This window comes from Vipera berus, assembly GCF_964194415.1.
Source record: "Vipera berus genome assembly, chromosome: 9".
NCBI lineage: Eukaryota > Metazoa > Chordata > Lepidosauria > Squamata > Viperidae > Vipera > Vipera berus.
In genome coordinates this window covers 16,558,619-16,574,366 of record NC_138212.1, presented here as the reverse complement: position 1 = coordinate 16,574,366, position 15,748 = coordinate 16,558,619, and the positions used below count along the sequence as shown (strand labels likewise).

At 43.3% G+C, this 15,748-nt stretch overlaps 1 protein-coding gene across 1 annotated transcript in view; it reads left to right on the top strand.

Moving 5' to 3' along the window:
• Window positions 1–10,977, top strand: part of CLSPN (claspin) — a gene marked incomplete at its 5' end in the record, with an annotated part of 39,442 nt that extends 28,465 nt beyond the window's left edge. Inside the window, 7 exons of the mRNA XM_081334378.1 lie at window positions 132–296; window positions 413–534; window positions 2,045–2,175; window positions 4,703–4,805; window positions 6,430–6,512; window positions 7,568–7,729; window positions 10,243–10,977. Of these exons, the coding sequence (XP_081190504.1) occupies window positions 132–296; window positions 413–534; window positions 2,045–2,175; window positions 4,703–4,805; window positions 6,430–6,512; window positions 7,568–7,729; window positions 10,243–10,353 (877 nt within the window). The 3' untranslated portion in view covers window positions 10,354–10,977. The remainder of the gene's footprint in view (window positions 1–131; window positions 297–412; window positions 535–2,044; window positions 2,176–4,702; window positions 4,806–6,429; window positions 6,513–7,567; window positions 7,730–10,242) is intronic.
• Between the last annotated feature and the right edge of the window lie 4,771 nt (window positions 10,978–15,748).

The following is a 15,748-nucleotide window of genomic DNA, read 5'->3' as shown; positions in this document are numbered from 1 at the left end:
AGAACTGAAAGAAAATATTCTCTACTGGAAATCCTTGCCAGCTTGCTGCTTACATTCCTTCACCCCAGTAGTAATATTGCTTTTAATTCCTTTTGAACTCAACTTGCATTCTTCTCCCCTCACCCCTTTAGCAATTTACAAGATTTCATGGAGGATGAGGCTGAGCTGTCAGGCAGTGAAGGGGGAAGTGAAGATGAATATGATGGTGAGGAACTCAACGAGTATGAAGAAGACGTTCTTGATGAGGTTCTTCCAGCAGACGGAGAACTTCATGATCAAGTAAACAAAATCCATAGGTAAGTATCTGGCCCTCTCTCACTGCACGTTATCTATGGTTGGGCTTCAGTTTTTGTGGAGATATTCTGAATAGAAACTAGGTCAAGTTCCCTTTCCTGGCCTGCTTTCTCTCCAGGAAGATGATGCTTGATGACGATAAACGGCAGTTGCGCTTGTATCAGGAGAGATACCTTCTCGATGGGGACCTTCACAACGATGGTCCTGGGAGGATGAGGAAGTTCCGGTGGAAGAACATAGGTATGATGAGCAGTGTGCTGGCGTTCATCAAGTTTTGAGAAGCTTCCCAATATGCCCATGTCGCATTCACCGGTTTTGCAGAAATCCCAAAGGCTCTAGAAGGCCACGGAATTGTAGCCTTAACGTGGAGTCTAGAGCCATCCAGATGTGTTGGGACTGCAGCTTCCAGAATTCTAGAAATAGTGACCTGAACACATCTGGAAGGCTGTTTTGGAGAAGCCCAGCTTAATGTCACATTGATTAGGTCTTCTGAGTAAGGGAAAGGAGTCCTTGACGTTTCGTTTAGTGACAGTTCGAAATTACAGCAGCACTGAAATAAGTCGCTTACGACCGTTTTTCACACTTATGACTGTTGCGGTATCCTCACGGTCAGGTGATCAAAATTCGGACACTTGGCAACTGGCCTGCATTTATGAAGGTTGCAGTGTCCCAGGGTCACATGATCACCTTTTGTGACTTTCTGACAAGGAAAATCAATGGGGAGAGCCAGATTCACTTCACCATGCTAACTTAACAATTGCCGTGATTCACTTAACGGTTGTGGCAAGAAAGGTCATAAACTGGGGCAAAACTCACTTAACAATTGTCTCACTTATCGATGGAAATTTGGGGCTCATCGTGATCGTAAGTCGAGGTCTACCTGTACTGCAACTTACGATGGCTGATTTGGATTCTCACACTGTCCTAAGGAATAGTAGTATTCCTTAGTATATTCCTTATATTCCTTAATTCCTTTTTTTTCCAAATCTGAAACATAGTTTTGGAAAAGACATTGTTAATGCAGCTATCCTTTGAAAGTTCTTAAGTTGAACAAGTGTATAATTTAAACAATTGTCAGACTCTTAATATATTCTCCGTATGCCCAGACCTTAGTCAGGTCAGCTTTCAATCTTCTGCCATAATGTTAATGTTTTGTCTGGAAATTCTAAAGGAAGTTAAATGTTAAATTTTGAAAGGATTTTCATTTTAACAGCTCCTATCTGCCCTGACGTGTGTGTGTGTGTGTGTGTGTGTGTATTCTTTATATATGTGTGTCTGTGTGTGTATTCCTTTTTTCACCCTACATCCATTATGAGCCTTGGTGGAGCAGAGGGCTGATGCCTCCTTAAGTAACACCAGCTGCCTGCAATTAGTGCAGGTTTGAGTCCCACCAGGCTCAAGGTTGACTCAGCCTTCCATCCTTCCGAGGTAGGTAAAATGAGGACCCAGATTGTTGGGGGCAATAAGCTGACTTTGTAATAATGCCGTTTGGGGTGTGTGTGAAAGCCCTAATAAGCAGGCATATACATAGAATGAAGGCTACTGCTAAGCTTGTAAGCCGCCCTGAGTCTTCGGAGAAGGGCGGGATATAAATGGAATTAAAATAAAAAAAATAAAATTATCACTTTGCCCTGGTCACGGACCTCTTGAGTCCAGATGCTTTTTCTCAAATTACCCTTTTTTCCTCCTAAAACGAACATTGAGACTTAGGGAGCAAGACCTTATTTTCCTTTTTTCTGTCTCTTCTCAGATGACCTTCCCGAGGGAGACGCTTTTCGCAGGGATGCTGACAGCGGGGATGAGAATGAGAATCACCTGGAAGAGACAGAGGCCAAGTGGAGGAAGGAGCGCTTTGAACGGGAACAATGGTTTCGAGAACAGGTAAGGCACATGGTAACAATTCATGCAGAGGTAGTCCTCAACTTACAGCCGTTTATTTAGTGACTCTTCGAAGTTAACGGCACTGAAAAAAAAAGCGTTTTTCACACTTAAGACTCTCGCAGCATCCCCACAGTTACGTCATCAAAATTTGGATGCTTGGCAACTGGCATGTATTTATTGGGACAGTCCCAAGGTCATGGGATCACTTTTTGAAACCTTCTGACAAGCCAAGTCAGATTCACTTTATCAACCTTCTGACTGATTTAACAACTGGTGGCAGGAATGGTCATAAAATGGGGCAAAACTCAATTAACAATAGGGCGGGATATAAATCCCATAAATAAATAAATAAATAAATAAACAAACAAACAAACAAACATAAATTTTGGGCTCAATTGTAGTCATAGGCTGAGGACTACTTGTAGTCCCCAGATTAGGCCAGAGGCTTAGAAACCCAAAATAGTCCTTGGCATCATTTCATGTGATTCTTAGCCTGATTCCAAAAGCTCTTAGCAAGTATTAAGATAGTGTGTGTGTGGGGGGGGGACATACGGACCTGTTTCTTCCCCAGCAGTCGTATCACATGAGAGAAACAAGAGTGGGAGGTCAACAACAGAGAAAATAAATGATGGCACTAAATTTTTGTTTTAAAAAATTTTTTGGGACCCACTCTTTGCTGACTATTCCTGCAGGAATGCAGTTCTTGAGAGAGAGGGGGGAAATGCAGCCTTTGAGACTCAGGCTGGACCTGGGAACTGGGAAGATCCAAGCTGAAGTCAGCCACAAAAGCTTAGCAGATGATAGAATAGAATAAAACAATAGAATAACAACTTTACAGTTACTTTGAACGATTTGGGCACTGAGCGAAATTACCATACAAGGGTGGTTGTTGTGGAAGTAAATTGGTGGATATAGTAGTATGCCAAGCTTCCTTTATGGTCTGGAGAGAAAACTAACATAGATTTGAACTAAGAAAATAGACCCAGTTAGCCTGGATGGTCGCCAGTTTGAAGGTTCTCCTGCAGAGTGCCCCCACGTGAGATGATCAGATCCTTCTTCTTAATATATTTCCTAGATAATCTAGTAAAATATACGTTTGATGAGGTATACGATTCCATCAGCCACTGTAGAGTAAGATCTCTGTAGGAATTCACAAAGGCTTTAATAAACTGGCCTAGTTGATCTATCAACTGCATAGCAATAGCTTTTAAAGCAAAAAAAGGGGTGTGTGTGTGATAATATACAATTCAAAGGGTATTCAGGTACTGCATTTCAATAATAATATTTGTTTGATTAGTTGATTCTTTCATTATATGCCATCAAGTCATATAACAACCACATAGATATACCTTGTCCAGGATGCTCTCTCTTCACCTTGGTCTTTAGATCTTCTACAAGTAGTCCTAAACTTACAACTATTCCTTTAGCGACCATTCAAAGATACAGTAGCCCTGAAAACAGTGACTTATCACTGGTCCTCATACGGTACATTCACCTTTCCTAGAATGAGAGTTCTTCATAGAACTAAGTCTTCACATAATTTGTCCAAACAATAATAATGGCAACCTGGCCGTTTTAGGTGAAAGGTAAAGGTTCCCCCGCACAGGCGTGCTAGTCGTTTCCAACTCTAGGGGCCGGTGCTCATCTCCATTTCAAAGCCGAAGAGCCAGCGCTTGTCTGAGGACGTCTCCGTGGTCATGTGGCCGGCATGACTAGACGCCATGTATATAAGAGATATATATTCTAGCACTGGGACTCAACTGGAACCCAATAAATATGAATATTAATATATGAGGGAATATTTTGAGGGTGTCAACAGTTGTTTGATGCTGGGTTTATTGTTCCTTTGTCACTGTTATTGTTCTAATGAGCCACCCAAGGTTATTAAACATAAAACGGGTGGCTGTTTAAGTCTTACAAGTGAATACAGGCAGTCCTCGACTTACAACCCCAACTGAGCCCAAAATTTCTGAGACATTTGTTAAGTCAGCTTTGCCCCATTTTACAACCTTTCCTGCCACAGTTGTTAAGTGAATCACTGCAGTTGTTAAGGTTGCTAAGGGAATCTGTCTTCCCCACTGACTTTGCTCGGCAGGAGGTCGCAAATGCGATCACACGATCTGGAGACACTGCAATTGTCATCAGTACGTTGCTGAGTGTCTGAATGTTGAGGACATGACCGTGGGGATACCACAATGGTCGTAAGTGTGAGAAATGGTCATAAGTCACTTTTTTCAGTGCCGTTGTAACTTTGAATAGCCACTAAATGAGCTGCTGTAAGCTGAGGACTACCTGTATGTTTAAATCTACAACTGCAGAGCATAAATAAGATTCAAACATGATGGACAGTGTTTTGTCTGAGAGTGGGATGTTTTGCCATTCTCTCATGGGTAGCCAAAAAATGGGTTTGTTCCCACAGACACTGGTGCCGACTAGTAGACAGTCATTTTGTTCAACGTAGTATTTTTTTCTGTCTCTTTCTTTACTTCTTGCTACTTTGCCTAATAAAAGTTCTGCTTATTCACAGTCTACGAAAGGAGAGGAGGAGGAAGAGGAAGAGGATGTGGATGAGGATAGCCAGTTCATGAGACTGGCCAAAAAGGTCACAAACAAGTTGCTACAAAAGAAAGGTATCCTTCTTTTCTCATTTATTTATTTATTTATTTATTTATTTATTTATTTATTTATTTATTTATTTATTTATTTATTTATTTATTTATTTATTTATTTATTTATATCCCGCCCTTCTCCGAAGACTCAGGGCGGCTTACAAGCTTAGCAGTAGCCTTCATTCTATGTATATGCCTGCTTATTAGGGCTTTCACACACACCCCAGCAGCATTATTACAAAGTCAGCTTGATTGCCCCCAACAATCTGGGTCCTCATTTTACCTACCTCGGAAGGATGGAAGGCTGAGTCAACCTTGAGCCTGGTGAGATGCGAACCTGCACTAATTGCAGGCAGCTGGTGTTACCTAAGGAGGCATTAGCCCACTGCTCCACCAAGGCTCTTGTGAATGACAGAGTTACACCTTAACAGGGAAGGACTATATTCTGTGATTTTAAAATAGGCAGGGCAATCCACGTGCTTAATCCATCTCTTTATAGCCACTGGATCTTCCTTATCGCCGAATTTCAGTTGTGCACTTGTATAATATCATTGCTATATTCCAGTTGCCATTTTATCAATTGATTTGACTTTTTTTTAACCTGCCATAATTGAGAGACTCCTAGCAGATTATAACATCAACCACAAAACAAAAGATAATAATTGAAACACAAGGGTGGTGGTGGTGGTGGTAATAAAATAACTAATAAAAAAAATAAAAATTGAAGGGGAGACCAATATGTGCCCTTGAAACATAACAAGATAGGAGCTGAGTAGATTCTTGGAGTCAGGAAATTCCACAGAATCAACACTTGTCAGGGAAAAATATTTTGAGATTGTCTCCTAATCTCTTGGAAATGGGTGATTATTAATAGATAAATTAATATAAATTATACAGACCGGAACTTTACATTGGGCTGCTCAAAAATTGAGGGGAAGAGATGATCTTGGAAATCCAGGAAACAGATCAAAATTAAGGAAACTTTAACAAGCGTGCCGTAGTTTTTTTAAAAAAATGAATAAACAACTCTGAACTCTTCCTCTGTCTCTTGGCCAACTATCTAAACTTAGTAAGGCTGAGTCACACATGAGGTGGGGGAGGGAGAGAGATGGACAAGAAATGTTGGTTTTCTTCTAGCTTTTAAAATAATTTCAAAACTTATTTTGTGTGTGCCAGCCAAATAAATGTGATTCATCCATACTAATTTTAGATCATTATCCTTTTCTCTGTATCCCTTGCTTCCATCCCCCAATGTTAAGAACAGCCACCGAAAGTCATTAAATCATTTAAAATATTCAGAGGTTTAAAAGTGACATACAGTGGTTTTAAAGAAAATCAGTGGTTCACTACGCCCCAGTTTTGCTGAAAACTGTAAGTAAATGCTGAGTTTTGGCAAAACCCATCAAAAATGGAATACTGTCCACAAAGCAAGTCTGAAATGGTCAAGGATGGTTTCCGAATCCAGGTTGTCCTTGACTGACCTGTGAGTGCCAACATGGGAAGCAGCTTCCCCACACGTGAAATCTCTCTGCTTCTACACTGTCTGAATGGCCAAAGAAGCAGACAATGCAACTTTTCCTGTTGTTGGTTTGCCTTCTGAAAAGCTTTCCTTTCTCTCTCCCTTTTCTTTCCTTTGCTCTCCTAGCACCCTCTGCAGTAACTGTTCAGGAAATTAAATCACTACCCAGAAATCCATTTGAAAGTTTCCAGCCTGGCAGCAGACCACAGGTTAGTATTATCTGAGGATGGACGATTCCTGGTTTAAATTTATATCGCCAGTAGCAAGCTTTCTTTAGAATAGAGGCGGGCTTTCTTCCTCTGTTGATAGGTACCAGGTTGCCTCCAGGGGTTGGGCTGTCACAGATGGCCTTGATTGTATGGGGAAGCTTGTCTGTCTGGGGCTGAGCCTTGCGCTTCCCCATGAAAAATATCCCAGGTTCAACCCTGTTTTGTCCAGTCACATAATCTCTCAGCTAGGAGGTACTCCTTGGAGAATTGCCGCTAGTAGGGTAGACCAAAGGGACGCAGTGGCTCAGTGGGTTAGGACGCTGAGCTTGTCGATCAGAAGGTCGGCAGTTTGGCGGGTCGAATCCCGAGTGCCGCGTAGCAGAGTGAGCACCTGTTACTCGTCCCAGCTTCTGCCAACCTAGCAGTTCGAAAGCACGTAAAAATGCAAGTAGAAAAATAGGGACCACTACGGTGGGAAGGTAACAGCGTTCTGTGCACCTTTGGCGTCTAGTCATGCCGGCCACATGACCACGGAGACGTCCTCGGACAAACGCTGGCTCTTCGGCTTTGAAACAGAGATGAGCACCGGCCCCTAGAGTTGGAAATGACTAGCACACATGTGCGGGGGAACCTTTACCTTTACTTTACCTAAGGGTAGACCAAGGGTCTCCAAACCTGACAATTTGAGGACTTGTGAACTTCAACTCCCAGAATTCCCCAGCCAGCATGGCTGGCTGAGGAATTCTGAGAGTTGAAGTCCAGAAGTGTTAAAGTTGCCAAGTGTGGAGATCCCTGGGGTAGATAAACCAAGCTAAATGAATGAATGGACTTGCTCCCTCTTTCACTCCTGCACAACCTATGTGTTCCTGACATGTTTCCATTATGGCTTGCGTAAATTAAGAAAGGGAGAAATTAATTGAAGTGCTGCTCTTCCTTATTTACTGTGCTTGTGAGACGGGAGAAAGAGGGCTGTCTACGCTCCTGAAGGCTGAAGCGATATGCAGTCGTGTTACTTGAATACAAGTCCTAGATAACTTTTTTTTTTCACCTGACAGCTGAAGAATGGATCCTTGTTGAATCAGCCGCGAGCCGTCTTGCAGAAATTGGCAGCCATCTCTGATCTCAACCCCAATGCCCCCAGGAATTCGCGAAACTTTGTCTTCCAGACCCTGTCCCCAGTTAAGAGCGAGGACGCGATGGAGAAAGCCAAACCCCAGGTAGAAATCTGATTGATTTGAGGGAATCTGTTACTGAACGTGTGTTTTGTTCTTATTTATTCTATATCTGTCCATCCATCCCTCTATGACAGGGGTAGGCAGCCTTGGCTCTTTTATGACTCGTGGACCTCAACTCCCAGAATTCCTGAGCCAGCCATGCTGAGGGGAAAGGGGAGAGGTTTCCAAGCTGAGCCATGCTGGCTCAGGAATTCTGGGAGCTGAAGTCCACGAGTCATAAAAGAGCCAAGGTTGCCTAACCCTGCTTTGTGAAATCCATCCATCCATTTTCCTCACTTCCCTCCCTCTAGGCCAGTGTTTCTCAACCTCAGCAATTTTAGCCCGTGTGGACTTCAACTTCCAGAATTCTCCAGCCAGCCAGTGAAAAGTTATTTCATTGTTGTAAGGCTTGAATAGTGAGGGGTTCTTGATGCTATCTGAGCTGGGTGGCTTTCTTGCAGAGGTTTTATTACCCAAACTAGGTAACATAATCAGTGTTACTAAGGACTGGGGTTTTCTCTCAGTTTGTATTCTAGTGCAGGGCTTTTCAACCAGTGGTACGGGTACCACCTGTGGTACATTGGCACCTGGCAGGTGGTACGCGACCATCCTAGAAAAGTGTTAGCGGGGGAGGGGAATGAGCTGAACTGGTGGTAGCATCGCACAAGCCTGAGCGAGAGATGGGTGGAGCTGCAGGGCTGTCAGGGCTCAGTGGAAGCGTCAGGATCAGTGCCAGGATCCAGCTGGAGCTCAGCGCTGATCCCGGCGCTTCTGAGCCCAGAAGAAGCGCCGATCAGCTGGAATGTTGCAGCATCTCCAGGGTCTTGTGATTTACATTCAGATGCTTGGCAACTGATTCATATTTATGACGGCCACAGTGTCCCGGGGTTGTGAAGTGACCAAAACTTGCTGCAACCACCTGTTGTGATTCAGGGTCAGCCTGTGGGTTCGGCAGTTGGGTCGGACGACTCAGAGGAGGAGGAGGGGGGTGTTGAAGACCTTGCTGAGGGGGTTGAAGATCTTGCTGATGAGAGCCCTCAGCCAGGCCCCTCCCACTTGGTCACCACGGAGACCCAGCTGTGTGAGCCTGACAGCGTGGATGAAGATGACCCACAGCTGGCCCTGTTCAAGGACGCCCAACGCAGGAGGCAGTCAATTAGGAGTAAACAGAGGAAGGCAATGGGGCTTCTCGGAAGGAGGCAGAGAGAAGCCACGCCCTGAACTCTATATAAGGGGAATGTCTGGGAGGGCTGGTTTGCTGAAGGCAACCGCTCGGATGGTTCCTGTTTCTTAAAGCTCCTGTTTCTTGGTTCGTGTCTTGTTTGTTTTTGTAGCTATAAATTTGGCAGGCGTAATTCCAGCCTCTTGCCGTTTGTAAAGGGGTTGTCCCTGCCTTTTCTGCAGGGCCGGTAGCAGGCTGGTACAGAACACCACCCAGCAGATGGGGGGAATAAAAACCAAACACCACCCCACCCCTGCTGCCAATCCTCAACAGAAATGCTCACAACAATGAAAACCTCGGACAGGAGGAAGAGCGCCACCAGGCGGGCAGGCAGGTGTCTTGCTCGGCTGTGGCTTGGGGGGGCACTTTTTTCAGTGACATTGTAACTTCAAACAGTCACTAAGCGAACTGTTGTAAGTCGAGGACTACCTGTACTTCATCACTCTTTTTTTCCTTTTTTTTCTTTTTGGTCATCAAGTTTTTGACACCTTGCTAGGCGACTGGTGGTCCTCGGATGTTGCCATATCCTAAAAGTGGTACAATGGGTGAAAAGGTTGAAAAGCCCTCTTCTAGTGGCTTGCTCTGACAAAATTGGTGGCGGTGGTCTTAGAGATTCTTTGATTGGGTTGGTGTTCCTGTTGGCTCGTTTGGCAATTCCTTGATTGGAATATTGTTTACTTCAGAGGTCCCCAACCTTTTGGGCACCGGGGACCAGTTCCGTGGAGAGAGGTTTTTCCGCGGACCGGAGGGTGTGTGGTATTGTGTGCTGCCTGCATCTCTCAGATGGGGCTTTGCTTGTTTGTGCAGACCGGTTGCTGGCATGCCACAGCCTGGTACTGGTCCACGGACTGGGGGTTGGAGACCCCTGGTTTACTTGATGGTTGTTCTGATGTTAATCTTGGAGTTCATCTATGCTCATCCAGGTGCTGATTGCTGGTGGGGAGGTGTTTTGGTCTTTTTGTTCCCTTTTTGGATTGTTGATTGTCTCGCTTATATAGTAAATAGATATTGTTTGTATCTATGTATGAATTGATAGCTAATTTGTCAGGCTTCTAGAAATTCTCTAATGTTTTGGACTAGGCTTGGGTAGTGTTATTCAGAGCTGGAGAGAGCAGTTGGTCAGCTGACTAGAGGCAAATAAAAAGCTCAGAGTCAAGATAGGTAAAGATCCTTCTGTTAACTAAGAACACGGTGGTTCTTTTGTGGTAGCCAATGACTGAGTGATTCATTGAATGAATGAGATTCTGGGGATCTAGAAATCTTTGGAACTAACTACTTCTTGCCATTTTTCTAGGTCAAAAGAAGAACTCTGCCTCCTGTTTCTCTGCCTTCTCCTAAACGACTGCGACTTGACAGCACGTCAGTTCAAGAAACCCGAAGTATATTCCAGTATTTGGAGAGGTAAAAAAAAAAGCCAGTTTGCATGGTCTCATCCAGCCACATTTTGGATTTTGCAGAGCTGTAAAGACAACGCACAAATCTACAGTATGCTGGATGAGCAATATCTACATTGTAGAACATATGGCACATTATTATTCCTCCCCAAACCTCAGGTATAAGTTGGGAAACAGGAAAAAATAATTTTGTTTGTTCTCTCTCGTTACAGTACTGACTCCAGCACTAATTGAGCCTTCATTTTTTTAATTATTTCTTTTTTTTTCTTTGGGACTTTACTCGACCTAAGTCACGTTCTTAAGACAGTGTTTTATTTTGGGGCCAACTTTGAAGCATTGCGATCTCCCTATCTGGGCTTTAAAATCAGCATGGAGGCTGTGTGTATATATGTATATATAACTTTTTCCCCACTCGGTATTTTGGAAAGTATATATATATTTGTTGTTGTTCCCTGTGCTTCCATCTCCCGCTGGCATTTTAATCTTTTATAAATAAACAAGGATCTTGAATTTGAGTCAAGAACAAAACAGAGGGAGAGCAGCATCCACTTCTTTAAAATTATAATTCTCTTTATGTAATATGCACATTTTAAAGCATATAAAAATGGAGAGAGAAAAGAAAGTCTGGGTGAAATGTTTACAACCATGTTCCATTTGAAATCTGGAGGATAAATGGGATTATACAGCAAACCTCTGGCTACTTTTTCCAGGTGTTCCTCCCAAGACATTCCTTCGGCAGGACCGTGCCTGGTTCGTCACTTAACTCTGTGTTAATTCGTCTAAGGTCATTCCTCCTGAGTCTCTTGGCCGTGATCCCAGATTGCAAATTGTTCTGTAAGCACTAAATAAATGAATCATATTTGTACACACACAAACATCCACACAAGGCCCTGCAGTCAGGCTTTCATAATAAGCAGATTTGTTAATTGTGGGAAGAAGCAGAAGAAATGATGCCAGAAATAAAGACTTCAAAGGAAGCTGATACATGCAGTTTGATATGTGTAGAAAATGGAATTCTTTTTCTGTATATGCATTTGGAACTATCATCTGAAGATATAGTACTGTTTATCTCCAACTTTGTTCCTCAGCAAACTATCCAGACATTGATCAGACCCGCATCTGTTTCTTTCAACAAGGTAGCTGCAATATGAGTTTGGATAATGCCCCAACCTTAGTGCATTCATTGTTTCCCATTAAGAGTAAGGTGGATGTTACCCTCCATTTGTGGCTGCAATTCATTTCTTTACGGCATCAGCATACCGAAGGATAAAAGCAGGCACTTGCAATTTTGGTAAGGGGGGGTTGGGGAACATGCATTTGCCTGAGCCCTCTTATTTTTACCCACAAATCCTCCAAGGTTACACGGCAAAATCCTTTGTGTGATTTTTCCCCCCTACTGTTCGTTAAGTTAAAATAGTACATTAAATTTTTGATAGTCTAAAACAGTGTTTCTCAACCTTAGCAACTTTTAAGATATGTGGACTTCAACTCCCAGAATTCCCCAGCCAGCATGGCTGGCTGGGGAATTCTGGCAGTTGAAGTCCACATATCTTATAGTTTTCAAGGTTAAGAAACACTGGTCTAAAACACTCCACCCCATCATCAAAAATCCCCAAAAAAGAAGTTCTGCCATTTCCACTGGTGTTATGACCTCACTGCCACACTTTCTGGGCCCCTCAAATTGTTGGGAGGAAAATATATATTTTAAGTGTGTTCCTACGAGAAAGACATCTGCCTCTCTTGTGGGGGCATGAGAGGAAATGAAGAGAGGACTAAAGGATTTAGATGCATTCCTTGCTACAGAAGTGAGTTTTCAGAAAAGATGGCATGCCGTCCTATTGATGTTCCTGGAAGAGGAGCCCAATATGGAAGGGGTCCTGGGGAGTAGCTGAATTTCTCCTTGCATATGTTAGCCATCAATCTGCTGCTTCTTCGGATAAAGAGCCTTGGTGGAGCAGTGGGCTAATGCCTCCATAAGTAACACCAGCTGCCTGCAATTAGTGCAGGTTCGAGTCCCACCAGGCTCAAGGTTGACTCAGCCTTCCATCCTTCCGAGGTAGGTAAAATGAGGACCCAGATTGTTGGGGGCAATTAAGCTGACTTTGTAATAATGCCGCTGGGGGGGGAAAGCCCTAATAAGCAGGCATATACGTAGAATGAAGGCTACTGCTAAGCTTGTAAGCCGCCCTGAGTCTTCGGAGAAGGGCGGGATATAAATGGAATTAAAATAAAAATAAAATAAAAAATAAAATAACTCTTCTCTTTTCATTCCAATGAAATACCTATTGCTTCTAACTTCAGCCTGGCATCCTGATTATTCTGAGAAACACCAGGTGTCCACCCACCTCTTTGTTTTCTTGCCCTGAACTGGAGCTGAGGACACAGTTGCTCATCCCTTCCCCTGCAAATGAATAGCTTTTGTTTGACTTGTCATGCCAGCAGTGGAAAGAGTTAGGATAATTTACACAAGGATCCCACTGCTGGTGGCAATCTTAAAACAAAAGCGGATTGCCGTGGATGGTGCTCAGTCCTTCCCCTTCTCTCCCTTTGTTTCATTTTCAGGTGTCAGAAGGAGCAGTTGAGAAACAGGAGCGCCCTTATCTGGGCCAAGGAATTAAAAGCAGATATTAGATGCCATTTTATTTCAATGAGTGCGCTAACGTAAAATAACTCTCTGCTGTACCGCTTTGTCCCGAATATTTGTAATGTGCAAAGCTTTGCACTAGAAGCCTTCTCAGTGTCCATAAAAAGCCATGGGGAGCTCAAAACAGTGACCCCTGTGATGTGCGGTCATTGCCCAAAAGGGCACAGTTGTGCAAATCAGTGTTTCTCAACCACAGCAAGCGATGCCTGGGGAATTTTGGAAGATGAAGTCCAGACGTCTTAAGGTTGCTGAGATTGAGAAGCACTGATGACATCTTAGGCAAGTACAGGTGGTCCTTGACTTATAACCATAAGCAGATATTTGCCACTATTGCAAACTTATAACCGTTCATTTAGTGACTGTTCAAACACACAGCAGCACTGGAAAAAGTGACTTATGACCATTTTTCACACTTGGAACCATTGCAGCCTCCCGATGGTCACGTGCTCACAATTTGTATGCTTGGCAACTGACTCATATATATGACGTCTGCAGAGTCTCAGTGTCACATGGTCACCTTTTGCAACCCTCTGACAGGCAAAGTAAGTGGGGAAGCCAGATTCACTTAACAACCATGTTACTATACAACTGCAGTGATTCACTTAATAAGTGGCAAGAAAGGTTGTAAAATGGAAAAAAAAGCTCACTTGACAGCTGTCTTGCTTAGCAGCAGAAATTTTGGCCTCAGTTGTGATCGAAGGCTACTTGCATGCAAGTTGCTGATTTGGGTGGTGAGAATCTGACACCCATCGTTGCTCGTGTGATCCTGTCCCTGTGGACACCCATGTAGCAGGAAAGCAATCGGAGGTCTTGGGACCCCTCATTCCTTGATGTTAAAGAACATGTCTGATGTTTAGTTGAATAAAACGTTACACAGAGTGCCTTCACACAGCAGGACAGCATCTGCAGGCTTTCACTGGACTCTGCTGCTTCCAGAGTTGGTGACAGGTCCTCGCATGCAAGTCTGTGCTTTGGCATTTTTCCCCCCCTTGTCTTAAAAATGAAATGCATGTCTCTCACGTGCCCATTGGCTCTCATCGTTTGATCTCTGGTAAGACTTCCTGACAAAAAGCATTAATGATTGCAGATAAAGTAAGTCTGTTCCAGGTGTCAGTCTCATTTGTTCATGTAATCGTGTCATCATTTTATTAGCTGCAACCCTACGCAGCATGGACAGATAAAATTCCAGCCAATCATAAGCATATATAAACCATCCTAAGCAATAGAAACAACAGACAATAATAGGGTCACAAATTGACCTGTCTTTATGAAACAGAGCCATCCAAAAGGCTTAACATGCATGGTCTCGGTCCCCATGTGCCACTTACTGCTTTGAAATGTGTTACAATCTTGGTGAATCCTGATTTAATTATCTAATGTGTTATACATCTCAAGCGATCACTAAAGAGATAATGACTGGGTTAATACAATGAAAGAACCACGGTTTCTTCAGCAACCTTTGTTGAATAAGCAATATGACTGGAATGAGGCAACAGATTTAAGCCAGCTCCTAAAGGCACTGTGGTGGTGTGTTATGTGTGAATCCAGCTACCAAATTACTTCAAACAGAATTAAACAATTTAGTAGTGGGATTCACACACTGGGAAAACATGGCTTATGTAGCCCCAAGGCTAGCTCAGGTAAGATACTGAACCAAAACAAAGTAACATTTTATGCAAGCTAAATTGTATATAATATAAGGTAAAGGTTCACTCGCACATGCGTGCTAGTCATTTCCGACTCTAGGGGCCGGTGCTCATCTCATCTCCGTTTCAAAGCCGAAGAGCCAGCGCTTGTCCAAGGACGTTTCTGTGGTCATGTGGCCGGCATGACTAGACGCCAAAGGCGCACGGAACGCTGTTACCTTCACACCGGAGTGGTCCCTATTTTTCTACTTGCATTTTTACGTGCTTTCAAACTGCTAGGTTGGCAGAAGCTGGGACGAGTAACAGGTGCTCACTCTGTTATGCAGCACTTGGGATTCGACCCGCCAAACTGCTGACTTTCTGATCGACAAGCTCAGCGTCCTAACCCACTGAGCCACCGCGTCCCCTGTATATAATATAAATCAAGTGTTTTTCAAACTTGGAAACTTTCAAATGTGTAGATTTAAATTAGTCTTAAAGTTGCCAAGTTTGAGAAACCCATAAATGCATGCCTTGGATCAGGGCTCTAAATTTGGCAATTTTAAGACTTGTGGTCTTCAACTCCCAGAATTCCTCAGCCGCCCAGGCCTTAGATGCCAATAAATGACCATTATTAACTATTGACTGTCTTGTATATTAGGAGCTCTATCCCTAAGCTTTGCAATAATGGTCAAGAATCCTGGTGGATCACTCAAGGATAACTTTCTGCCTTTGGGAAGTGTGCAGGCAAGGTGGCTGAATCTGTAGTCCCTTAGAGGACACTTTCTGGGCAAGCCGTCCAATAAATGTATAGTCTCCTGCTTTGAGCAGGGGGTTGGACTAGAAGACCTCCAAGGTCCCTTCCAGCTCTATTCTGATTGATTGAAATGGTGCGTTGGTCTTTGAATGGTATGCCAAGATGAAAAAGCAGGCAGGGCCAAGTCCAGTTTTAGTTCATTGAAGATAAATGGTATTATTATTATTATTAATTTTATTTGTATACCGCCCTTCTCCCGAAGGACTCAGGGCGGTGAACAGGGCAATACATATTAAAAAAACAAGATACAAAAATTAAAAACGATTAAACAAATGCCCACGAATAAGTTAAAACACATTAAAATAGATTAAAACAGATTA